At 39.6% G+C, this 22,294-nt stretch overlaps 3 protein-coding genes across 7 annotated transcripts; 1 reads left to right on the top strand and 2 right to left on the bottom strand.

The window, feature by feature from the left end:
• Positions 1–523: 523 nt before the first annotated feature.
• On the bottom strand, positions 524–3,071 carry LOC117575707 (uncharacterized). Its single transcript, XM_034260037.2, has 3 exons — positions 2,727–3,071; positions 1,370–1,764; positions 524–1,325 (listed from the first exon to the last, which is right to left on the bottom strand). The coding sequence occupies exons 1-3, from the start codon at positions 3,045–3,047 to the stop codon at positions 650–652; spliced, it is 1,392 nt and encodes a 463-aa protein (XP_034115928.1). The 5' UTR covers positions 3,048–3,071; the 3' UTR covers positions 524–649.
• Positions 3,072–3,702: 631 nt separating this feature from the next.
• Positions 3,703–10,127, top strand: LOC117575703 (transcription elongation regulator 1). 2 transcript variants are annotated; one of them, XM_034260027.2, is made up of 8 exons: positions 3,708–3,987; positions 4,060–5,645; positions 5,712–6,045; positions 6,455–6,605; positions 8,565–8,936; positions 9,000–9,364; positions 9,425–9,754; positions 9,819–10,127. In XM_034260027.2, the coding sequence occupies exons 1-8, from the start codon at positions 3,806–3,808 to the stop codon at positions 9,943–9,945; spliced, it is 3,447 nt and encodes a 1,148-aa protein (XP_034115918.1). In that variant the 5' UTR covers positions 3,708–3,805; the 3' UTR covers positions 9,946–10,127. The 2 variants fall into 2 exon arrangements, with proteins under 2 accessions (XP_051863285.1, XP_034115918.1); XM_052007325.1 differs by lacking the exons at positions 8,565–8,936; positions 9,000–9,364; positions 9,425–9,754; positions 9,819–10,127 and adding an exon at positions 7,004–7,505 and having other exon boundaries at positions 3,703–3,987.
• A 1,235-nt stretch (positions 10,128–11,362) lies between these two features.
• On the bottom strand, positions 11,363–21,729 carry LOC117575704 (serine/threonine-protein kinase Pak). 4 transcript variants are annotated; one of them, XM_034260032.2, is made up of 8 exons: positions 21,181–21,729; positions 17,468–17,669; positions 17,244–17,401; positions 15,805–15,970; positions 15,128–15,745; positions 13,073–13,821; positions 12,792–13,010; positions 11,363–12,725 (listed from the first exon to the last, which is right to left on the bottom strand). In XM_034260032.2, exons 2-8 carry the CDS (start codon positions 17,619–17,621, stop codon positions 12,642–12,644), a joined length of 2,148 nt encoding a protein of 715 aa, XP_034115923.1. In that variant the 5' UTR covers positions 17,622–17,669; positions 21,181–21,729; the 3' UTR covers positions 11,363–12,641. The 4 variants fall into 4 exon arrangements, with proteins under 4 accessions (XP_034115923.1, XP_034115924.1, XP_051863291.1 ...); XM_034260033.2 differs by having other exon boundaries at positions 15,128–15,742; XM_052007331.1 differs by having other exon boundaries at positions 21,639–21,724.
• Positions 21,730–22,294: the final 565 nt, after the last annotated feature.

The raw sequence follows: 22,294 nt of genomic DNA, 5'->3' as shown, positions 1-22,294 counted from the left end.
GTATTTATACTTACTGCTTTAATACTGTATAGCATTAGAAGTCCAGCAAGCACAGTAATGCACGACAGAACAATCGAAAGAATATAACCGTTAAAATTTAATGAATAAACTAATTTATAATATTCATCATCCTTGTGCTCAGTAGCATCGAGATTATCGAAATGTATAAACTGCACTACACTTGAAATCAAAACTAAAATTCCAAAAATGATAGTCCAAATAGCAAAAGCCCAAACTTTTCGCTTCAGTGAACAACACCAGTTGTCTAAGCAATCACACGATTCACACAAACACATTTTTAACTTGAGATTGAGAACTTTCTATTCCGTAAAATTTTATACAATGTACAACTCTCAGGGTCGATTGATTTTGGAATGGATTATTATATTTGAAACACGCTTACTTCGATCTAAACAGTAGTTTGAAAGTATGTATTATTTTAAGATGTACATAGAATATTTTCTTCAATGTAAGGAAAGAGGTTTTTTCAGTTTCTCAAGACAGAATGGTCTAGATTTTAGCAACTTTGATAATCAGTGAAGGGTCTATTACAGTCAACAAATGATAGTAACTTTCTTTATTTACAGGCGTTGTTATTAAATTGATTCGAATGTGTTTAACAGGATTATTGTGTCATCGAAATATGTCTTTAATGCTTTGCTCTCCCATGATGTGCATGATGAGATGCACCATGTTTGCGCTTGGCACTTCTTAAGCGATTGGATCGTCGAACCATTCGCTCCATTTGTTGGTACTTTTCTGGTATGACCTCAACGTCTACTTCGTGGTTACTGGTGATGATCTCAACTCGTCGCTCCTTGGCAGACGAGCGCTTTCCAATGTTAATGTTAACAAGACCAATGTTAATGTTAATGTTAGCATTAATGTTAATGTTAAGAAATCTTTTGTTGCCAGAAAGATTATTTGGGCCAGCGAGACTCTGCGTATCATTCTGATAACCAGTTGTTACTACGCGATCATCTGGATTAGCTGTCTCAGCAGTTGCCTCCTCTGGACTGGGATTGTTGGTTCTACTTTTAACCACAGCTGAATTTGGGGATGTAGTTGAATTTGTCGACGCAGTTTGTTCATCGTAAGGTTCCTCCGGGGAGCAAAGATTCTCATATTCAGGATGTTTTCCTGTTTGGCAGCCGATGCCAGATTTAAGGCTCGACTTATAGATCGGCTTGTCAAGGGTTGCTCCGTGAGCATAATTACAGCATAAGAACCATTTCATCCAACCATTCTTCATCTGCAGCAAAGTGGCACAACCCACTTTGTGGGAATTCTCCATCATCAGTTGATAGAAATTTTCTCTAGGTCGACTAAAAATGTGTTTAGTATTTATTGATCACAATCTCAATCTTACCCATGTCTGCCTTTATACGCTTCCATATCAGCCATTGTCGCTACTTCGTGCTCTTTGAACCACAATTGGATCATACGAACAATGGCTGTATCGGTCGTGTCACCTCTCCCGGGACGCACTTCACGAAAGGCAACCGTCTGTCCAACATTCTTGTACCTGGCGGTATTGCGACAATGATCGCGATGCAATCGACATTTGAGCACATTGTGCTTGGCTAAGTACGCCAACTCGTCGTCCCACTGCACGGAGGCCATGCGAATAGCGGGCAGAAAGGCATCGAATCCACCATGTGCCACCTTATCGCGCATCCCATTTATGGTGTCCAGTATCAATGTCTTGGTGTCATTCTCCAAGGGCAACCAACGTGCAGCCCTGGGACATGCTTTGCTATAATACTGTAAACATTTTGATTGGATTAATAAAAGAGTGCTATTTAAAATGTGTACATGCAAATTAAGAAATCTAAAGATAGCTTATAAAAGATTTGAAAAAAAAAACAAGTAAGAAAGCTACAGTCGAGTGTATTCGACTGTGAGATACCCGCTACCCATTTTGAATAAAAGAAATATATTTTGCGGTATTTTTCTCAAAATATACCGAATATACTACAAAAATACTAAAAATATACTAAATGGTATATTTGGTATATCGATATAGTACCGCATTCATAATATACCATAGACGGCACAATATACCAGATTGTCAGCCAAAGCAACTAAGACCCCTAGTAAGTAGGCGTTTTTGCCCATTCAAAAGTATTTCTTTAATAACTTCGACAATTTTTATCTGATCGCAACCAAATTTTCAGGAATCATAAATACTATAGTTATTATTGTATATACCAAAATTCGCGAAGTGGGCGTGGCAAAAATTTGAAACAAACTTGATCTGCGTGCAAACATAACAAATGCTGTCGAAAAAAAATTATAGCTCTATCTCTTATAGTTTTTGAAATCTAGGTGTTCATACGGACGGACGGACAGACACACAGACGGACATGGCTATATCGTCTCGGCTGTTGACGCTGATCAAGAATATATATACTTTATAGGCTCGGAGATGCCTCCTTCTACCTGTTACATACATTTCCTGCCGGCACAAAGTTATAATACCCTTCTACCCTATGGGTAGCGGGTATAAAAATAGTAACATTTAAAGATTGAAGAATCTAGTCTGATCCTATTATTTTTAAATTAAAATATCTGGCACATTATTGTTATTATACCACACTTATTAAAATCAAATTATACATGTTATCTAGTGAACAATATGCTTATTACAACACTTTTCGCTTGACATCAATTTGATATATGTATAATACTCTTTACGGTAGATGACGTGTACAACTAGCACTTACATCAGATATTAATTTGCCCTTTTTGTGTCGTTCACAAGCTACATGTGCTTTGTTCTCGCACAAACTTGGATCACAATAGTTCTGGGTTGGTTGGTAGGTATCGCCCAGCAAATCCTCGTTATCTTCATTATTAGATAGTTGCTCTTTGGGTGGAAGTGGGGTTGATTCGACCTCAGCCTTGGGAGGTGTCGCTTCATTAGACTGTGTTACTTTTGGAGTCGTCGATTCTTCAGCAGTCGAATTGCCATCCGCGTGCACTAGAAACACTTCACTTGCCCAGATGAGAGCGATAGCCACAAACGTTCTCCAGCAAGAGTTCATTTTGATTTAAGAGGAAAACTAACTTTCTTTTGTATGTTATTCTAAATTGTACTTAACCCATGAAATTGCAATTTTATGCAATAAAATAGTGATTACAGTAAATACACGATATTTTCGGATTAGATTTGTATATGTGAACATATACAAATATACCATATATACCTATATATACCTATGCTGACTGACTGTTTATCTTAACTCATACTTTACAACAAATTTAAATAGAATTTAATATGCGATTTATGTGGCATGCAAAAATAACTATAACAACAAATAATATATATAATGTGATATGAAAAATTATGAATACCAAATTTTCAACATACATCATTATATCATATTACTTTTGTTTGTGTGGTTCACTCAATTGATAAGTCGCAGAATTTGAATATACCCACAAATTGAAACGGTTTAACCGTTTATGACGAGCGCTGCCACACTGCCACATATTTTAGTGCAATAGTATTTCATAATTAGCCCTACGTTCACCTTCAAATGTTTGCAGTAAATTACTTAAATAAAAAAAAATTAAAATTAGCAACATGAAATTTGAGTTAAAATATTAATGTTATTTTTAAGTATTTACCGGCTATTTGCAATATACTGATAACGCAAGGTTGCCACATGTTCGTTTCGATAACATAACGAGACGGTCAATAATTATCGATAGCGGCAAAAAAAAGTAGAAAATTTTTCTATCTTGTTAATGCGAATGCAATAGAACGTTTATTTTGTCGGTCGAAAAGTGTGTGTGTGCTATGGAAACAAGTTTAGAGGAAAGTATGGATGCGGACAGAGCAAGTTCAAGTCCGCAAGACTCGCAAGACGAATCTCCGCCAGCAGCTGCGATTAATGGCAAAGCAACAATATTGAAAGAAGGGCCCAACAATAATAATGGGGTAGCTAATGAAAAATCAAACGCTAGTGAAGTGCAGCAATGGTGAGTGTTTTTATTTGTTTTTTTTTTTTTTTTTGGCGTGCGTGTAACTAAACAAAAAATGTTTGTCAACAGGAGCAAGCCTTTTAATGCGTTTAGCGGTCGTCCAATAGGCGAACACACGCAAATGCAACAACAGCTCCAGCAGCAGCAACAACAACAACAGCAGCAGCAGCAGCTGCAACAACAACAACAGCAGCATATGAACACTAATCAACCCCCACCAGGCGTTAATGGGGTGTCACAGTCGCCACCTGAAATTTGGGTGGAAACCAAAGCGGAAGATGGACGCTCGTATTATTATCACGCGGTAACACGTGAAACAACTTGGACGCGGCCCGAGGGCCCAAACATCAAGATCATGACACAAGTGGAGGTGGAAGAGCTGGCCAAACGCCAGCCAAATGCTGCCAAAGCAGACGCAGCCGAACATGGCGATGGGCCGAAAGCAGCAGCTGTTGTTGTGCCCCATTTGACATCGCAACCGCCGCCACATTTGCTAAATCAGCCGCCACCAAATGGCGCCACGCCGTTGCTTAGTCAACCGCCGCCCAATGTGCGCCAGCAGCCGCCACCTATGTTCCAGCAACAGCAGCCGCCGCCTGGCATGCAGCCGCCACCTGGATTTGGGCAGCCGCCGCCCTTTTGCATGCCACCACCTGCCTATGGCTTTCCTGGTGGGGCACCAGCCGGCCCTTGGGGCGTTGGCGTGCCGCCATGGCAACAGCAACAACAACAGCAGCACATGCAACATGCGCCGCCTGCAGCTGCGCAGCAGGATAAGCCCGCTAAGAATCTAATCATTAAGCCGGGCGTCATTGATCCTGCTGTTATTGCACGTGCCGCCGAATGGTCCGAGCATCGTGCACCCGACGGACGTCCCTACTATTTTCATGCGGCACGCGGCGAGAGCGTTTGGGAGAAACCGCAGGCGTTGCGCGACATGGAAGCCGCACGCATGGCGGCGCATTCGGGCGCCGCACCGCAAGGGCCGCCAGCTGGGATGCCGCCGCACTTGCTGCCGAATCCGTTAATGCATATGCCACCTGGCGCTGGACCCGGTTTCGATGCGCAAATGGCTTTTGCAGCAGCAGCGGCGGCCATGAAGGCAAACAGCGAGAACAATAAGGCAGCGCAGGCTGCAGCATTGGAGAAGGAAGCGAAAAAGGCGGCCGAGGAGAAACGCAAGAAGGAGGAGGAACAAAAGAAGTTGGCCGCTGCAGCCGCAGCCACAGCAAAGCAGACGGATAAGTCGCGTCCCGTGACCAGCACTCCGATTGCTGGAACACCTTGGTGTGTTGTTTGGACGGGCGATGCTCGAGTGTTTTTCTACAATCCATCGACGCGCACTTCGGTGTGGGATCGTCCCGAGGATCTAATGAATCGAGAGGATGTGGACAAGGCGGTGAATGAGCGACCCGAGCAATTAAAGACAGCCGAGGAGAAATCGTCGGAGTCCGAGCAAAAGCCAGAAGAGAATACCGCGACGCAAGAGCAGCAGACAACACTGCAGCAGCAGCAACAACAGCAGTCAACGCAGCAGCCAACACAGCAGCAGCAGCGCATGGAAGCGGATGAGGACGAGGATGACGAGGTGATTAAGATACGCACCGAGTCCGAGTCCAGTGTGGAAGAAGTGCCCACAAAGCGTGTGCGCACGTGTAAGTTTATCAACAGATGACTGAATATAGATATATTTTAATGTGTATAAATATATCTTTTAACAGTTACCAAGGCCAAGAAGAACGAGGACGCTGTGCTGGAGGCGGAACAGCGTGCGGCCAAGGAGCGCGCTTTGGTGCCGCTGGAAACGCGCGTGACACAGTTCAAGGAGATGCTACGTGAAAAGGATGTGTCTGCCTTTAGCACTTGGGAGAAGGAGCTGCACAAGATTGTGTTTGATCCACGCTACTTGCTGCTGACATCGAAGGAACGCAAACAGGTATTTGAAAAGTATGTGAAGGATCGCGCCGAGGAGGAGCGCAAGGAGAAGCGCAACAAGATGCGACAGAAGCGCGACGATTTTCGCAAGCTTATGGAGGATGCCAAGCTGCATGGCAAGTAAGTATAGATGAAAATCCTATAATTAGAGACCAAAAATAATTATAGAAGGTGCATAGAAATCCGGAGAATTTAGTAAATTATCTAAGCTAGATAATTTTCGTTGAAGACAAAGAATAGAAATAGAAAGGTAAACTTTATTAGCTTAACAAGCAGATTTTCCCGCATTGCAATAGTGAAGTAATGTTAAAACATATTTGAATGTTTGAATTAGTTCGTGGTTTCGATAAGCACTGGTTGAAAACCTTGCTATGGTTTGTGTCTTGACTTCACTTATCGAAGAAATTTATACTAATTTATTCCTTTAAATGTGTAGAGTAGGAATCCTTCGAAGTTTATGAATACAGATTAATTAAGGTCCCTAGAAAAATCAACAACTGTTTTTAATTTCAATACTCTTTTTTCTTAGATCGTCTTTCTCGGAGTTTAGTCAACGCAATGCCAAGGAGGAACGCTATCGTGCCATTGAGAAGGTGCGTGAACGGGAAAGTCTGTTCAATGAGTTCATCGTTGAGGTGCGTCGTCGCGAAAAGGAAGACAAGCAGCTACGCAAAGAGCAGGTATGTTTTCACAGATGCTTAATTATTCCAGTGCAAACCACCCAAAAATAAAAAAAAAACAAAAAACTTACGTATTTCTCCATATACAAATATATTTCCATTTTCTATATATGCATATTGCAATACTTTTTATATATGTTACTATATTGACTTAACATAATATTTATATACAAAAACGTATTTTTATAATGTTATTATATTAATTTTTGTTAATTGAAAACAACATGAAACCGATACGATACGAAACGAAATGATCCGATCCGATCTGATCTGAATCCTTCCCCCAACTGATCGATTGACCCCTTGAACGGTTCGGTTTGCGCAAAACGAAAACAAAACGAAACCAAAACATGGTTCGGTACCCAAAAAAAAAACAAAAAAATCAAATACTTTTTTAGCTACTAATAATAGCTAACAGATTACAGCACAAAAGCACCCAACAACAACAACAACAAGAACCAAGAACAACAATTGCCAACAAGAAAACCAAAATCACACAATGCCGTCGTTCCTGTCGTCATCGTTGTCGTCGTCTTCGTCTTCGTCGTCATGGTCCCAGATCCAGGCCAATGTTGATAGCTCAAGATCACCACGCACACGCTTCCAATATCTGTCTGTGTGGTGAGTTAAAAACAAAAATTAAAAAAAAAAAACAAAAAAAAAACTCCTTACAAAAAAAAAAAACGAAATTTGTTTTTCTGCAATAAAAGAAACAAATTTGGAATCAAATCAAAATAATAATAATAATAATAAAAAAAAAATAAGTAAAGGTATGCAAAAAATTGAAAATTACCTGATAATCGTTGGTGTGATTTCCACTTCCCGCCCCGCCCTGCGTCGCACGTGTCGTCTAGGAATGATGATGATGGTGATTGAAGATGATGATGATGGTGATCATAATGTTGATGATGATGATCAAGATGTTATTTGCCGTGATGTGTGCATTCATTATCAATTGATCTATTGATGTTTGGAACGACCATCACAAAGTGTGGGCAATGTGAAGCAGCCAACAACGAGAACAACAGCAACAACAACAGCATCAACAACCACCATGACAACAACAACAGCAACCAGCAACATTGCGTGTTCAGGTGGCTTCGAGGCTGAGAGCAAACAGTATGAAAATAATACATAATTTAATTAATCAAATATTTCTGTTTTTGTTTTACAAATTCTTTGTAATTGACAGCGTCCTTCTCCCCCCCAAAAACAATCAACCAAAACCAAAAACCAAACTCCATTCAAGGCTGTGCAGAGCAAAAGTGACTGACTGACTGCCACTCTCACTTATTCTCACTTTCTCTTGTCTCTCAATCTCGCTATTAAAACTCACATTGCTCTCACAAGCTTCAGGCAACGGCACAGCACGTTGTATTACTCTCTTCGTCTCAATCTCTTGCATATACGATATACAATATAAACTACTACTATATATTTTATCTTATGTATGTTTACTTTAGTTTTATGCATTGTACACTTCGGCCCAGCTGAAGCAATTTATCCATGGCCAACGAAATGAATTGATAGAGAAATGCAATCACCAAATCCTTTCATCCGATTGATATATCTACAATATAACTTCTTTTTCTTTATTTTTTTTTAGCCTTTTCTGTTTTGTTAAAGTCTGTCAAAGTTTTTCCCCTACAATTTTGCTGCATTTCTCTATCGGGCCGCACTAATCACAAATCACTTTTTTTCAGTTACGTCTCTCAAAAAGCTAATCAACCAAATTCTTTTTTCAGCCAAGCAAAGTGTGTAACTATGTTTTGTTAGTTTGTTAAGTATCTGTCTATCTTTAGTTACTAAGGCAAGTTAAGTTAGTTGAGTAAGAATTTTTAGCACAATTAAGTGATAATTCACATCAGTGCCAAAGTCTTCACTAATTCCCCATTTTCGTTGCATTTCTTTTCTCTTCCACATGGCTGTCATGTTGAATTCACTTTTATGCATATTTAGATTCGAAAGGACTTTCTGGACATGTTGCGTGAACGCCATGACATTGAGCGTCATACGCGTTGGTATGACATCAAAAAGAAATTCGATTCGGATTCGCGATATCGTGTTGTGGACTCCATGTATCGAGAGGAATACTTTGAGGATTATTTGCTGATCATGAAGGAGGAGAAGCGCAAGGAGCGTGAGATGCGCGATCAGCGGGATCGGGAGCGTCAACGGGATCGTAAATCCGATCGACGGGATAGGGAAAAGGACAAGGAGAAGAGTCGCAAGGACAGTCGCCGGGATCGCAGTCGATCAAGGGATCGTGAACGCAAATCCTCACGCGATAAGGATGACAAGAACAAGGAACGCAAGAAGCAAGAGTCACCGGTGAGTGAGAGTTGATGTAGATCATAATAATAGTCTGATAAACTAATTGAATTGCTTTTCTAGGAGGAAGGCGAGCATCGGGAGGACTCGGAGCAGGAGGAGCGTGCAGGTAGCGAGGACAGCGAATTGGCGAGACAGCGAGAAAGCGAAGCCGAGCAGAAGCAAAAGGATCGCGAGCGCAAGCTGCGCGCCGAGCAGAGCATTCGGGAGCGTGAGAAGGAAGTGCATCGCACTCTGGCCGGACATTTGCGTGATCGCGACAAGGAGCGTGAGCATCACAAGCGTGACGAGTGCATTGGACACTTCACAGCACTGCTGACGGATCTGGTGCGCACTCCGGATTTTACCTGGAAGGAGGTGAAGCGTCAGCTGCGTAAAGATCATCGCTGGGAGCTGATTGAAACACTAGATCGCGATGATCGTGAGCGGTAAGGGAACTCTTAACCCCAAGACTTCAGCACTGGAATAACTAAACGATTTGCTTGCAGCATTTTCAACGAGCATATTGACAATCTGATGAAAAAGAAGCGTGAAAAGTTCCGCGAGATGCTCGATGAGATTGGCACACTGCAGCTGACCAGCACCTGGAAGGAGATTAAAAAATTAGTCAAAGATGATCCCAGATATCTCAAATACAGTTCGGATAAGGGTGAGCGCGAGTATCGCGATTACATTAAGGACAAAACAATGCAGGCGAAGACTGCGCTGCGTGAACTGCTGCAGGAATGCAAATTCATAACACACAAGAGCACCGATCTCATTAAGGAGAATGCCAATCATCTGAAGGAGATCCAAGACATACTCAAGAACGATAAACGGTATAAGATTGCAATTGAAATTATCCTCTTCAAATTGTGAAATTTGATGTCGTTCTTTTTGCAGTTACTTGGTGCTGGATCATTTGGATGAGGAGCGTAGCAGTATTTTGCTGGCATTCTTGGAGGAGATGAACAAACGCGGTCCGCCACCACCGCCGACTGCCTCCGAATCCACACGACGCAATAAATAAAGCGACAGCAAACAACAGCAAAACTATTTCATTAACAAAAGAAAAGCAAACAAAAGAATAACTCAAAAACCATTTATTTTTAAGCATTGGAATTATGTAGCGCCTAAATAAAATATTTTAAACCTTTCACAAAACATGTAACTACTTTACAATAAATACAAAATGAAAGAATAGACACTGGGCTCTATATGCATGTATATATTGTTTTTGTTTTTATTGATCATTTATCGCGTTAAATTAGATTTGTATCTCTTCGATACATATACATATATATATATATCTTCATCTGTATCTTTTTCGTAATTTTCATAATTCTAACTCTTTATGTACTGTGTTTTTTATTTTAACTTCTCATTCATCGCTACCATTATTGTTAAATACACATTCGTTCTGAACTCATTGTTTTTAGTTCCTAGTTACTAAAAAATACAATAATAATTTCCATAATGTCAGTTTTCATATTCGTTTTCAACGTTGGCGCCACCCTAGGGTTTTTTTTTTTAAATACATAGTTGAAATTATTGTAGATATTCTAGATCTGTACTTCAATGTAAATGTCTGTGTGTGTGTGTGTGTGTTTGTCTGTTTAGGAACTAATAGCGAAATAATGCGCTCCGTTTTGTGTTTTACAAAAACTATGTACTTTCTCCATTTCGTTTTGTTTTGATTTTTGTTTACATTTAAATTTGTGGTGTCATTGCGCTGTTAACCAAAGGTTCAACAAGTCAAATGTGGATTACTTTCTACACAATCCACAGATTTACTAAACTCAACTAATCTGCTTTCTTATCGATGCTACTTTGGGTGTGATTCAAAAAGAATTGAAATTGTTAAGAATGTGAAATAAATTTCCAATATTTGATCATGAAACATTAGTGAATGAAATATTCCAGTTAGTACTGACTAAAATTTATTCTTGATACCTTCAGAGATGATTGATTGGCGGCGGCAAATTAATAATACAAACTCTTTTTCTTATATATGACTTGTCTAGCTTTTCCGCAGTAACTAAAGTATTCATTCTTCATCCGCTTTTGATCACAGTTTCTTGGAAGCCTTGTTCCGTAAATCAAAATAAGAAACAAGCCAAACGCACGCTGCCATCATCACTAGGAAAGTTATTTGTTAAATTTGATGCTGAAATATGTTAAACAATTAAATTTCTTGTCGCCATAAGAGTAGCTGGTGTTCGTTTCTTTTCTTTTTGTTTTGTTTTAGTTCTCTGCTCTACGCTAAGTGCTATGTTAATCGATTCACTATGTTTTACTCTATATCAGTTAGTTGCTATTAATATGTAATATTAATTAATTGTTGTTCTTCTTGTTGCTCAATTGTTTCATTTTCATTTTGTTTTGTTTTTGGTTAGGCACAAAGTAACTGGTTTTCTCATGGTTCACGATCGTTTTGTTTTCTTTTGTTTTTACAAGCTATTTTTTTAATTGCTAGTTATTTGTTATTTTAGTTGCTACTATCAATTTATTGAACAGTTTACGAGTGGTTCGCTTCTTTATCTATTTGCTATGTCTATATATATATAATATTAGTTCAATAAATTGCTACAATTTGTTTTTTCTCATTCTCCACACATCGTACATATGCATTGATGATTTGAAAAATACAGGCTCTTCTAATTATAATGGTAAACTCTTTTACAATTACACGATTTACATCTACATACACAGACATAGTACAAAAAGGATCTTTAGAGGGTGTGTTTGTGAGTTTGTGTTGTGAGTGTGTGAATTGAAAACGTATTTAGTTACTTTGTGAAACTCAAAACGAACGAGCTAAAAAAAAAGCGTAAATCAAAAATCGACAAGCACATATACAAAAATATATATATATTTAATTGTTTATTATTTAAAGCAATCTATGAAACTAAATAAGACCAAAAAGGTCTTAAAATGAACCAGTTAAATAATACTCTTAAGTTTTTAAAGTTAGTGTTAGAGCGTTTTGCGCAAGAATTTCTCTCTTTTCTAAAGAATGAATCAAAAACTAGTTTCGAAATTATAAGTTTATGTTTTGTTTGTTTTGTTTTCTTTATACAATTGTTGTAATCAATAGGTTTATTAATATTTTTATTTCTTATATGGTTTCTTTTTTTACCTTTAAATGCAAATGCCAATTTTAAATGTAGTTTTATGTTAATATGTTTAATGACGTTTGAATAGATTTAATGAATTTTAATCGAATTGATTTTTGTTTGTTTCTTTTTTGTTTAGAAATAAAGTTCAAAGGCATTTAAAATGCCCCGTTAATTTGGTATAACAAATTAGCAGCAAAATGATTTGGGCAAATACATAAGTATATATTGAATTAAGAGTCTAAATTGAATGTGAATTGAACTACGAAAGTGTGTGTGTGTGGTGTTTTAATGTTGCAGCTGCTCGGCTCAATGAAATCTTCTCTCGTTCCAATAGTTAATAATGTATGCATGTATATAATAAGTATATATGTGTATGTATATAAATACGTTTATATAAATAATCATCATAATAATCATAATCACTAATAATTTATCATCTGTCCCATTTATAATCGCATAAATGTTATTGTTGCTATTGTTGTTTGTGTTGTTGTTCGGCTCCTTGTTGTTGCTGCTGCTGCTGTAGTTGTTGTTGTTGCTGTTGTTGCTTTTTATAATAGTAATTCATTAGTAATGGTTAAATAAGCTGCTGTTTCTTGGTTGTCAATCAGTTGCCCTTGGTTGCCTCCTTGGCGGCCATAATCAAAGGAGTCAGACTCGCCAATGGACGCGCCAATTTGAGGAAAGGATGCTGCAAACAAAGATATTTGAATTCAGTAATGACTGATTCATTTAAAACGTATATCGAGTTACTCACCTTGAGCAGATCCATGGCGCTGGCGCGCCGTTCCACCTCTACTTCGAGACACTGATCCAGAAAATCTTGAAATGCTGCCGTCAGTTTGTCTTTTTCCTTAATCTCCGGTTTGCCGTTGGTGGCAATGAGGTACAATGCTTTTAGCGGATTCTCATTCAAATACGGCGGCTCACCCTCGACCATCTCAATGGCCATGATGCCCAGCGACCACAAGTCCACCTGTCGAATGAGTCAGTTAATTTCACACACACATACCCACAATTAACATTGCGTATACGCACCTTGGGTCCATACTGCTTGCGTGTTACGACCTCGGGCGCCATCCAATAGGGTGTGCCGACCATTGTTGTGCGTTTGGATTGTTCCGGCGAGATTTGCGCACAGAAACCGAAATCAGTCAGCTTGACAGAGCCATCCAAGCCAAGCAGTATGTTATCACTTTTGATATCGCGATGAATCACCTGATTGGCATGCAGAAACTCGAGTGCCTGCAACACCTCACGGCAAACGGCGGCAATCTGTCCCTCATCCATGCAGGTCTCGGTAACGACATCGGTCAGCGAGCCACCGGGCAGATATTCCATGACCACCCACAGCTCCTCGGACACCAGATAGCTGTCCAAATAGTTGACCACATTCGGATGCTTGTTCTCTCGCATCACCAGAATCTCATTGATGATCAGTTCCTTCTTCGGCTGCTGCGACAAATTCATCTGTTTGATGGCCACCTCCATGCCCGTGGATGATTCAATCGCTGTGTACACAGTGCCCGATGCACCTTGGCCGATTTTCTCCATTTTGGTGTACTTGCGATTCGGATCACCGACGGAAACAATGGTGCGCAGTTTCTCCAGTATTTCCTCATCGGACATTTTCTTCTTCTTGGCATTGGCGGCTCGCGCTGTCGTTGTCGTTGCTGTGGTTGCCGCGGTGGCCGAGGCGGCAACCGCTTGCTGTGGCACCGCAATTTGTGTGCCCGCCGCTGGTGTGGCATTGAGATTGTTGATCGCCGTCGGATCGTGGTACAGATCTGTGGCAGGTGTTGCAGGTGTGGTGACCATCGTGGGCAGCACAACGGCAGAGTTGCGCACGGAAGACGTTGGCGTGGGACAGTGTATCGAGGGCAAGGCGTTGGTGCAGAGCGGCGGCGTTGCATCATCATGAAACGAGGGGAACGATGAAAAGGAGGAAGCAGAAGAGTCGTGATTAGTCGTTGTTGCTGCTGTTGCAGTTGCTGCTGCTAATGCTTCGACTGCTGCAGCATTGCACGCGAGCAGCTGCTGCTCCTCTCTGCTAGGAGCAACAGTTGCTGTTGTAGCACAAGTAGAAGTAGTAGTAGTAGTAGTAGTAGTTGAGGGAGGACAATTAGTAGTAGTAGCGTTTGGTATAGCAGACAAAATACGAGTAGTTGTAGCAGATGTTGCTCTTGGTGTTCTTGTTGTTGTTGCTGTTGTATCGCTGCCTTCTGTTTCTGTTGTTGCTGTTGCTGCTGCTACTGTTGCTGTTGTCGTTAGTGTTGCTGTCGCTGCTGCTGCTGCTGCCGCTTCTGTTACTGTGGAGCTGTCTCCTGCTGCCGTTGTTTTTGTTTTTTTGGTTGAGCAGCACAATTTAAAGCAATTTCAAAACAGAACAGAACACAGAGGCGATACAAATATATATATATATATAACAATAACATTAAACACATTACACATGATTGATGGCATTATTGCGGTGCGACAACTCAACTAAAACAACAACAAAACGGAAAACATCTTCGACACATTGCCGAAGCTACAAAATGCCCTTGGAGCAGTGTTTAATAATATTCATTTTCTACTCAAATAATGTCTAACCAAATTGTTCATAAAGTTGCTAAAAATAAACAACTAATATTTAGTATATATAAGTAAATTATAATGCACGAAATTTGAGAAGTTTAAGTACAACTGTCAAATAAAAGCAGAAAACAATGTACCCAATTATTTCTGGGGTTAAAATTACTAATTGTAGACTACAAACTATTAAAAAATGTATAAGGGTTGCTACTTAATTAGGGAATTTGAACTAAGTTGACAAATGAACATTAATTATTAGAGAAAACCGTCATGAATGCTTCAATCAATATTACTTGACAGCAAATTTGATTAATTATTGACAGAAGAGCTCAATATAATACAACGAAATGGTTAAAGACTTTATAAAGGTGCATGACAAACTCTATTGTTATAAATCAGACAACTTTCAAACTATGACCATATTGAAATACATAATCTACACACTGCAAAGACATTTTTTGGGGACTGCTGTGACTACAACTAAAAGCTTCAACACCAAGTTGAACTGGCAGCACTCACTTGCATTGTTTTTGTTCTTGTCCAGCGTCGTTGTTGCATTGTTGTGCAACAGATATGGCGACACCGCCGCCGGCGTCGTCGTTTTGTGATTCTGCAGTGGCGTTGTCGGCGTGGTGGCCGGTGCCGCTGGCATCGGAACAATTGGCTGCAGCTCCTCGATGGGTCGCGTGTAGATGGACTTCGTGCGCTCTGGCCGCGATGCCACGGGCGGCGGCGGTGGCTGCTGTTGCTGCGGCACCGGACCCAACATGTCGTCCTCATTGGCAGATGAATGTTGCGATGTGGATGAGGAGGCGGTGTGGCCACCAAAGTTATACGAATGCGATTGACTCAGGCCAATGTGATGCTGATGCTGTTGCTGCTGCTGATGCAACTGTTGTTGTTGCTGTAGCTGCTGCTGTTGCAACTGTTGCTGCTGTAGCAAATGTTGCTGCTGCTGTTGGTAATGATTGCTCAGCATTTGACCGGCAGCCGAGACATTGTTCGCATTGGGACCCAATGTCATGCTGCCCAGCTGAACGCCAATCAAGTTGCCACCACTATTCGAGCCATGCAGCTCCGAATCTGTGGGCGTGCTGCTCGGACTACTGCTGCTCACACGGCTCAACGAAGAACCTGCTAATGAGACACAAGATTAACGAGATGTTCCGCAGAGTATAAATCAGTTTAGACTTTACCTGAATGCGTCGTTATGGCATTTGTCATGTACTTGGAACTTGGCCTCTGTTTGGTTGTATTGTCGAACCATTTGAGCACATCGAGCACAGCTTGGGGATTCTTCTTCTGCTCCTGCTTGCTGATGTTTGAGTTCATCAAGAGACGCGCCCATGCCTCTGGCATACCCTGTAAAATGTAGAAATCTTCGATTAGTACAAAAGTTTCAATAACACCCTTTAAGCTAAGCACACACAGAGAGATAGAGAGAACAGCAAAAGGTAAGCTTGGATTGGATTATATATTCGGGGACAGCGACTAAAAGCATCTGAACTACGTATATTAAAGCTCAGCCATCAGTTAAAAGTTAAAGTGTCTTTGGTGTATTGGGAATAGTGTTGTGTAGTGTAGAGAAACAGTTGAAATCTTAACGCAAATGGAAACTATGGAAGAAGAGCCGATCTCAGAACAGAAAGAAATGGGGTAAGGGGGGATATAGAAAACATAACCGAACAAGAACAACAGATGATGATGGGAATTTCGCTTAGAAAACTAATGAAGGCAAGTTCCGTTTGCTTTAGTCGTGGCGTTTACTTACTTTCATTGGCAGCTTGAAATTATAATGAATAATACAAAATTGATATAGAGCATATCGCGAGAGAGAGAGATAGAAAGACAAACATAATGTACACTTAAATATTTTCAATAGGGAGAAAAAGAATATACATAAATCGAACATACTTATGAATGGCTTGAGGAGCTAACTAACGCTGTATTTTGCAAAAGCATTGGATAAATATAAATATTGTATATATACATTGAGAAGCTTTCAACAGCTTTAAGCTCCCATTATGTTTTGTTTTATCTTCAACTCTAAAGGGAAAGTTCACTCTAAATTTAAAGCTTCTCCCGATATGAAGCTTTTAAATTTGCAAAGCTTTGGCTGTTTTTAATCAAAGCGTTTCTCTGACTTAAAAAAAGGTTTATATGTTTTGCTTTCTATTCTCTAGAAATCACAAAAGTTGACATTGTTACTCAATTACAACTCATCATTGATGACTAAGATCCTGAGCTTATTATAGTTATTTATGAGCTTGCAATTTGTGAATTTCCAACCATCCAACCGTAACGTCGCCGTTATCTAACAATTTCTTAGAGTTGGTTAATCAGAATGTTTACTTTAGCTTCAAAAGGTTATCTGAGCATTTGTGGTGAATCGATGCATGTTTGAGTGTTTTATTTTTTCGTATTTTCGTATTCTTTGTATTTAAGGCTTATCACATGAAACTCGCAAACAAAACAACAACCAAAAAAAAAACCATAAAAAATTGGCAATAGAAAATTATAATAACGCTTTTCGTTGTTGGCCATAAAACAAATAAATGATTGCGAGGCCGAGTAGCAAGCAGACGATAAAGTACCTCAATGCAAATAAGCAAACAATCCGACAATCCGAACTCACCGTAAACTCGCCGGTCACAGCATCGAATCCCACATGCACCGTATGCTCAAAGTTTGTGGGATACGATATATTTGGTTTGGAATCCATATGCGATGGTTTCGATCCTTTGATCTTGTTCTTCAGCGTCTTCTTGTTCTTGCGATCCGCATCGTCTGGTTCTGTATGTGAATAATAATAAATCAATTAGAATTGGTAACTAAATTAGCTATTAGAGATCAACTTACCCTTGGGCAATGGACGCATATCAACGGGCTGGCCATCGCCCATGCCGACGCCAGTTCCGCTGCCAGGAATGGGAACACGCTCGATGCCAACGCCGCCACGATTGCTGGTGAGACGCACGGGGGGCGCCGGGGGTTTATCCTCCTCGCTAGACATCTGGCTGCCGTTGGTTTCTTACTTTTTATGGTGGCAAAACAGCTGCAACTAAAAAGGTAACTAATTTAAAATAGGAAACTAAGAGAAAAGGAATTAATTTTAAGAATTTTTTCAATAAAAATCATTCAATTTATTCTTTTTTTGAGTCTGTTTTTAGAGTGTAATTATTTATTTATTTACTTGTAGAATCTTCTTATTTATAGTTTGATGTTTAATATATTTTCTTTAAAAGTAATCATAAATCTGAATTTTTTTTATAATGTCAATAATAATGATTTAGATTTCTGTTATACTGCGAGAGTGTTCTTGGTGTATAATTTATTTATTGAAAAAGAAAACAAATATAATGACTACTTTCGGTTGCTGCCTTAAAAAACATATGATTTCATGCAGTGGAAAATGCGTCACTTCAAGGGCAGGAACTGAGACGGAGACAGAGAGGGGCGTGTTTATCTCTAACAACGCTTATCTAACTAGCTTTCTACGGTTGCTTTACTTCTTTCGTTTATATTTCTTGCTTATTGCATGTACGTCATGCAACTTTAGCTTTGTCACAATAAAATCAACGGAATTATAAGTATACATTGAATATATATTGAATAAATATTCATTTGTAAGTCTGTATATTATATTGTCACATATATATAGAGCGTTCTATATGTTTGTATGCTCCTATATATGTATGTATGTATATAGATAGCGCGCTTGTTTCACTGAATTCAGCTTATTTCTACTTAATGTTTGTCTCTTTTTTTTTGCTGTTTTTTTTATGATTATCTGCAAAATCACTTTTAAAATTGTCTGCTCTCAATTTGAATTTTTTTTTTTTGGCACACCAAAAATCAATTTTGTTTTTGTTTTGAAAATGGTTAAAAACACCCACACAATATTTTGGTTTTTTGGTCTTTCTTTGCTTTTGTTGCTGCAACGACAACAACAATAATAACAACAACAATCGATATCAATATGGGCCGAGTGACGAGCTGACTCTGACTGCCAGTTGGACTTGCTTTGAGTGTCACTGCCACTGCCCGGCAGTCGCAGCAGCAGAGCGAGCGAGAGAGTGAGAGAGAGCTGAGCGAAGTGAGTGCGAGTGTGAGAGCGCAGCAACAGTGCGAGAGACACCGCACGACACAACAAGACGGACGATCGATCGTGGGCAAGAACATAAACGACACTAAACTTGCACTCACAAATGTGCGATAACAAGAGTCACAGCTGTTATCGATTAGCACTTAAACGAAATGTATCTGAATTTAAGCTAAAGAAAATAGTAAAAGAGCTTTATTGCGTGGGCAGTGAACCAAAAACAATAAACCAACCATATGATACCTCGAGAGAGCAATATGCATACGGCTGTTCTCTCTCTCTCTCTCTCTTTCTGTCTGCCTTCTACTTTTATGCGTTTGCCGGTGTCAGTGGCGTTCGCGTCGCCGTTGACTGCGCAGCTTTTATGATTCATTTATCAACGTCAAGCGTCAAAAAGTCAATGCAGCGACTACAACAACTATGTATTATGTAGGGCTGGGGTGTGAAAATTATAAGCAAACAACAAGATGTTTTTTTTCTTTTTTTTTTTGCTTTTTGTATGTGCATTTGTATGTTTGTTGGCCGGCTGCCCAACATCAAGCTGAGAGCGAGAGCAAGAGAGAGAGAGCTAGCAAAGCGATGACGAACATTGTGTCGATAGGTAAAAATTGCTTTTGCTCTGCGCTGCCCCCGCAACGACGACGTCGACAGCGACGCGTCGGCAACTCCAAACATTTCCTGAGTGCGGCGAGTGGGCGCCAAGAATTGGGTTAAATTTTGTCTGTTCTCTGTTGTTATTGTATTGTTGTTGCTGTTGTTGAAGTTCAAGTAAAATCAATAAAAAATGTTATATACACATGTAATAGTCTCTGTATGTGTGAGTGTGTGTTCTGTTGATGCGACGAGTTTTTACTGCAACGCGGCTAATGCAAATTATTCCCTAATGAGCGACAGCGCCACAGGAAACTCAACAACACTTGCGGCATTCAGATTAGTGTTGTAGAATGGCAGACGAACAGCTCCCCATCATTCCCCAACACTCCCCTCAGTGCCTGCTCAAGTGGGCCACACACACACATACACATGCAGATGTACTTTATAGGTGCAATACAAGAGTGCTACTTTAAGAGGGGGAGTGATAGCACTAAGAAATACCCTGCACGTGTGTTTATCAATTGGAATGAGTCAGTTGATTAATAAAGCTTATGTAAGCCATATTACCCTCCTGCTCAAACTGCTGCAGGGTATTTAAAAAGAAACAACGGCAATAACAACAACTACAAGTGCATTGAGTGCGCTGGGAGAAGCCACAAACATACACACACACACTTGCAGACACGCATATGCGAAAGACAACAACAAAGACAACGATGACGACGTCAGCGACACTGCCAGCGCAATGTGGAACCATTCAGCATATTACTTTTGAATACTTAATTCCAAAAAAATAATATAATTTTAGATTTCTTAAATTTTGACCTGGGTACAACGTTTATAATTTTAAGTAAAAAATAAAAGCTATTTATTAAATTAAATTTTATTGAAAGTAAATGTTTTAAGCAAAGAAGTCATGAAGGAAAAAATTAATATTTAGGAAAAATTATATACACTTCTAATAAATTGTATATTGTATGCAAACATATTTTTATTGACTCGCACCACTGTGCGTTGTTGTCTATTTTGGTTTGTGTTCGCTACCGGGCGGAAATGTGTCTTCTACTATTTCTCTTTACTTTTTTTGTTGTCTTTTGTTTTTTTCCCATTCAGTTGTAACTTGGCGCTATGCTTTCCGTTTCACGTTTTTACCTGTCCGGTCTAAACAAATACAATATTAAAAAGGGCCGCTAACCGTCAAATGCCAAATTGACTGTAAAGTGTGGCCATACTAGCATTATAATTATTACAAATCCACCATACATACAAATGCATAGAAATGTCTCAATATGTGTGTAACATGCATTCATACATTTACATTTATGTACGGATGTGTATGTGTGTATTTTTATTTGCTGCGCTTTGGCACGTTTTGCTTGTTCTTGTTATTTTAGTTGTTTGCATTGCTGGCGCTTCACGATGCACGTGCGTTTGGGGTGGGGGATGGAGGAGGGGAGGTCAGACACCCTGTATGCACACGCTTGTTGACATTTTTTTCTTCTCTCTCTGCTACTGATGTGGGGAGTGGCTGAAGTTTCGAGGAGATGGGAAGGGAAACGGCGCCTACTCTATGAAACGGTTTATTTTTACACCAAAATAGAACAGCAGCAATGCGTTAATCTCCCGTCTAATCTTCAAAATGAAAAACCACTTGAACAGTTTTCCTGGCCTTTTCCGGAACACTCACACACACAAACACGCATAACGTTGGAAAAATCAATGCACATGTGTGAGTGCGTATGTGTGTGACTCTCGTTTAAGTGCTGCCAAAACAGCTGCATGTTATCGTTTTGGCAGCATTCGCACCAATTGGAATTTAATGCAGAGTCTGACTGATGTTTTTATGAATGAAATAACAACAACACAACAAACTCACTGCAGGTATGCTTGATTGCTGCTACACCCTGTATTATTCCAACGCTTTCCAAACTGTGTTTCAAGCTGTCGTAGTTGTAGTTTAATTTTGCTGCCGCCTCCTGCAGCTTTGTTGTAATTTGCCAAGCTCACTTCAACACTTCACTGCACATTATTTGCTGCTTACAGCCCCTGCTTAGTCAGCGTCGTCGTCGTCTTTTCGCGTTTTCACTCTAGTTGTGTAGTTGCTGCTTTATTAATGGCCGACGACAGCAGCAGCAGAGAGGAAAAACCGCAGTGGACGACGAGAAAGAAGCTCGCTGCTCAACACAGACCAAACAATTCTTTTTTTCTTTCCAACACACACACACATTCACATATACACTTTGCATACGGTTATTTGTTGCTTGCCGTTTTTGTTTTGTTATTGCCGTTACACGCGCGCGTTTGTGCCGCTTATTTGCAAGTACGAAAGCTTACATTTTATTTTACAAAACGTTGCTTGCAATTTGTTTTATTTTTTTTACAAAAAACATGACAAAGTGGATCGCAAGCGGATGGCGACCAGCGTGACCGATAGCTAAATTACCAATTACGCTATATTCCGGGGATAAATATACCATAAATGGTCACACTTAACATTCAGCTGAAATGTTATTAGCAGGTTGAATTTAGCTTTTACGGCTAGCCACATTATTATGATTTAATTGTATATGCATGTATTTTTGGCTAATAATAAATATATGGGAGAAACGGAGTCGATATGAATATTATTTAATACAAATTAAATGGTTAATGATTCATAGAATGGAAATGCGCTAACATAGCTGTAACAGTGCTCTGTTACTGTTCAACAAACTCTTATTGGTCTGTTAGGCATATCGATAAATCGCAAAGCGGTTAAATAAATCGAAATTTGTATTTTTTGAAATTTTAAGCACCAAACTTCCCTAGGCTTTCTTTTAATTTAGTCTATGACCGAATGATAATCTAAAATTAATAATTGCTTCCAATTAGAGTTTAATTATAGAAATTGTGATATGAACTTAAAATTATCAACAAAAAATGAACTGACGACTTAACTAACAATCAATTACGTATTTTGGTAAGACAACAATGCCCAGTTACAGTTAAAA

This window comes from Drosophila albomicans, chromosome 2R, assembly GCF_009650485.2.
Source record: "Drosophila albomicans strain 15112-1751.03 chromosome 2R, ASM965048v2, whole genome shotgun sequence".
Lineage (NCBI taxonomy): Eukaryota > Metazoa > Arthropoda > Insecta > Diptera > Drosophilidae > Drosophila > Drosophila albomicans.
This window is presented reverse-complemented; position numbering and strand designations above follow the sequence as displayed.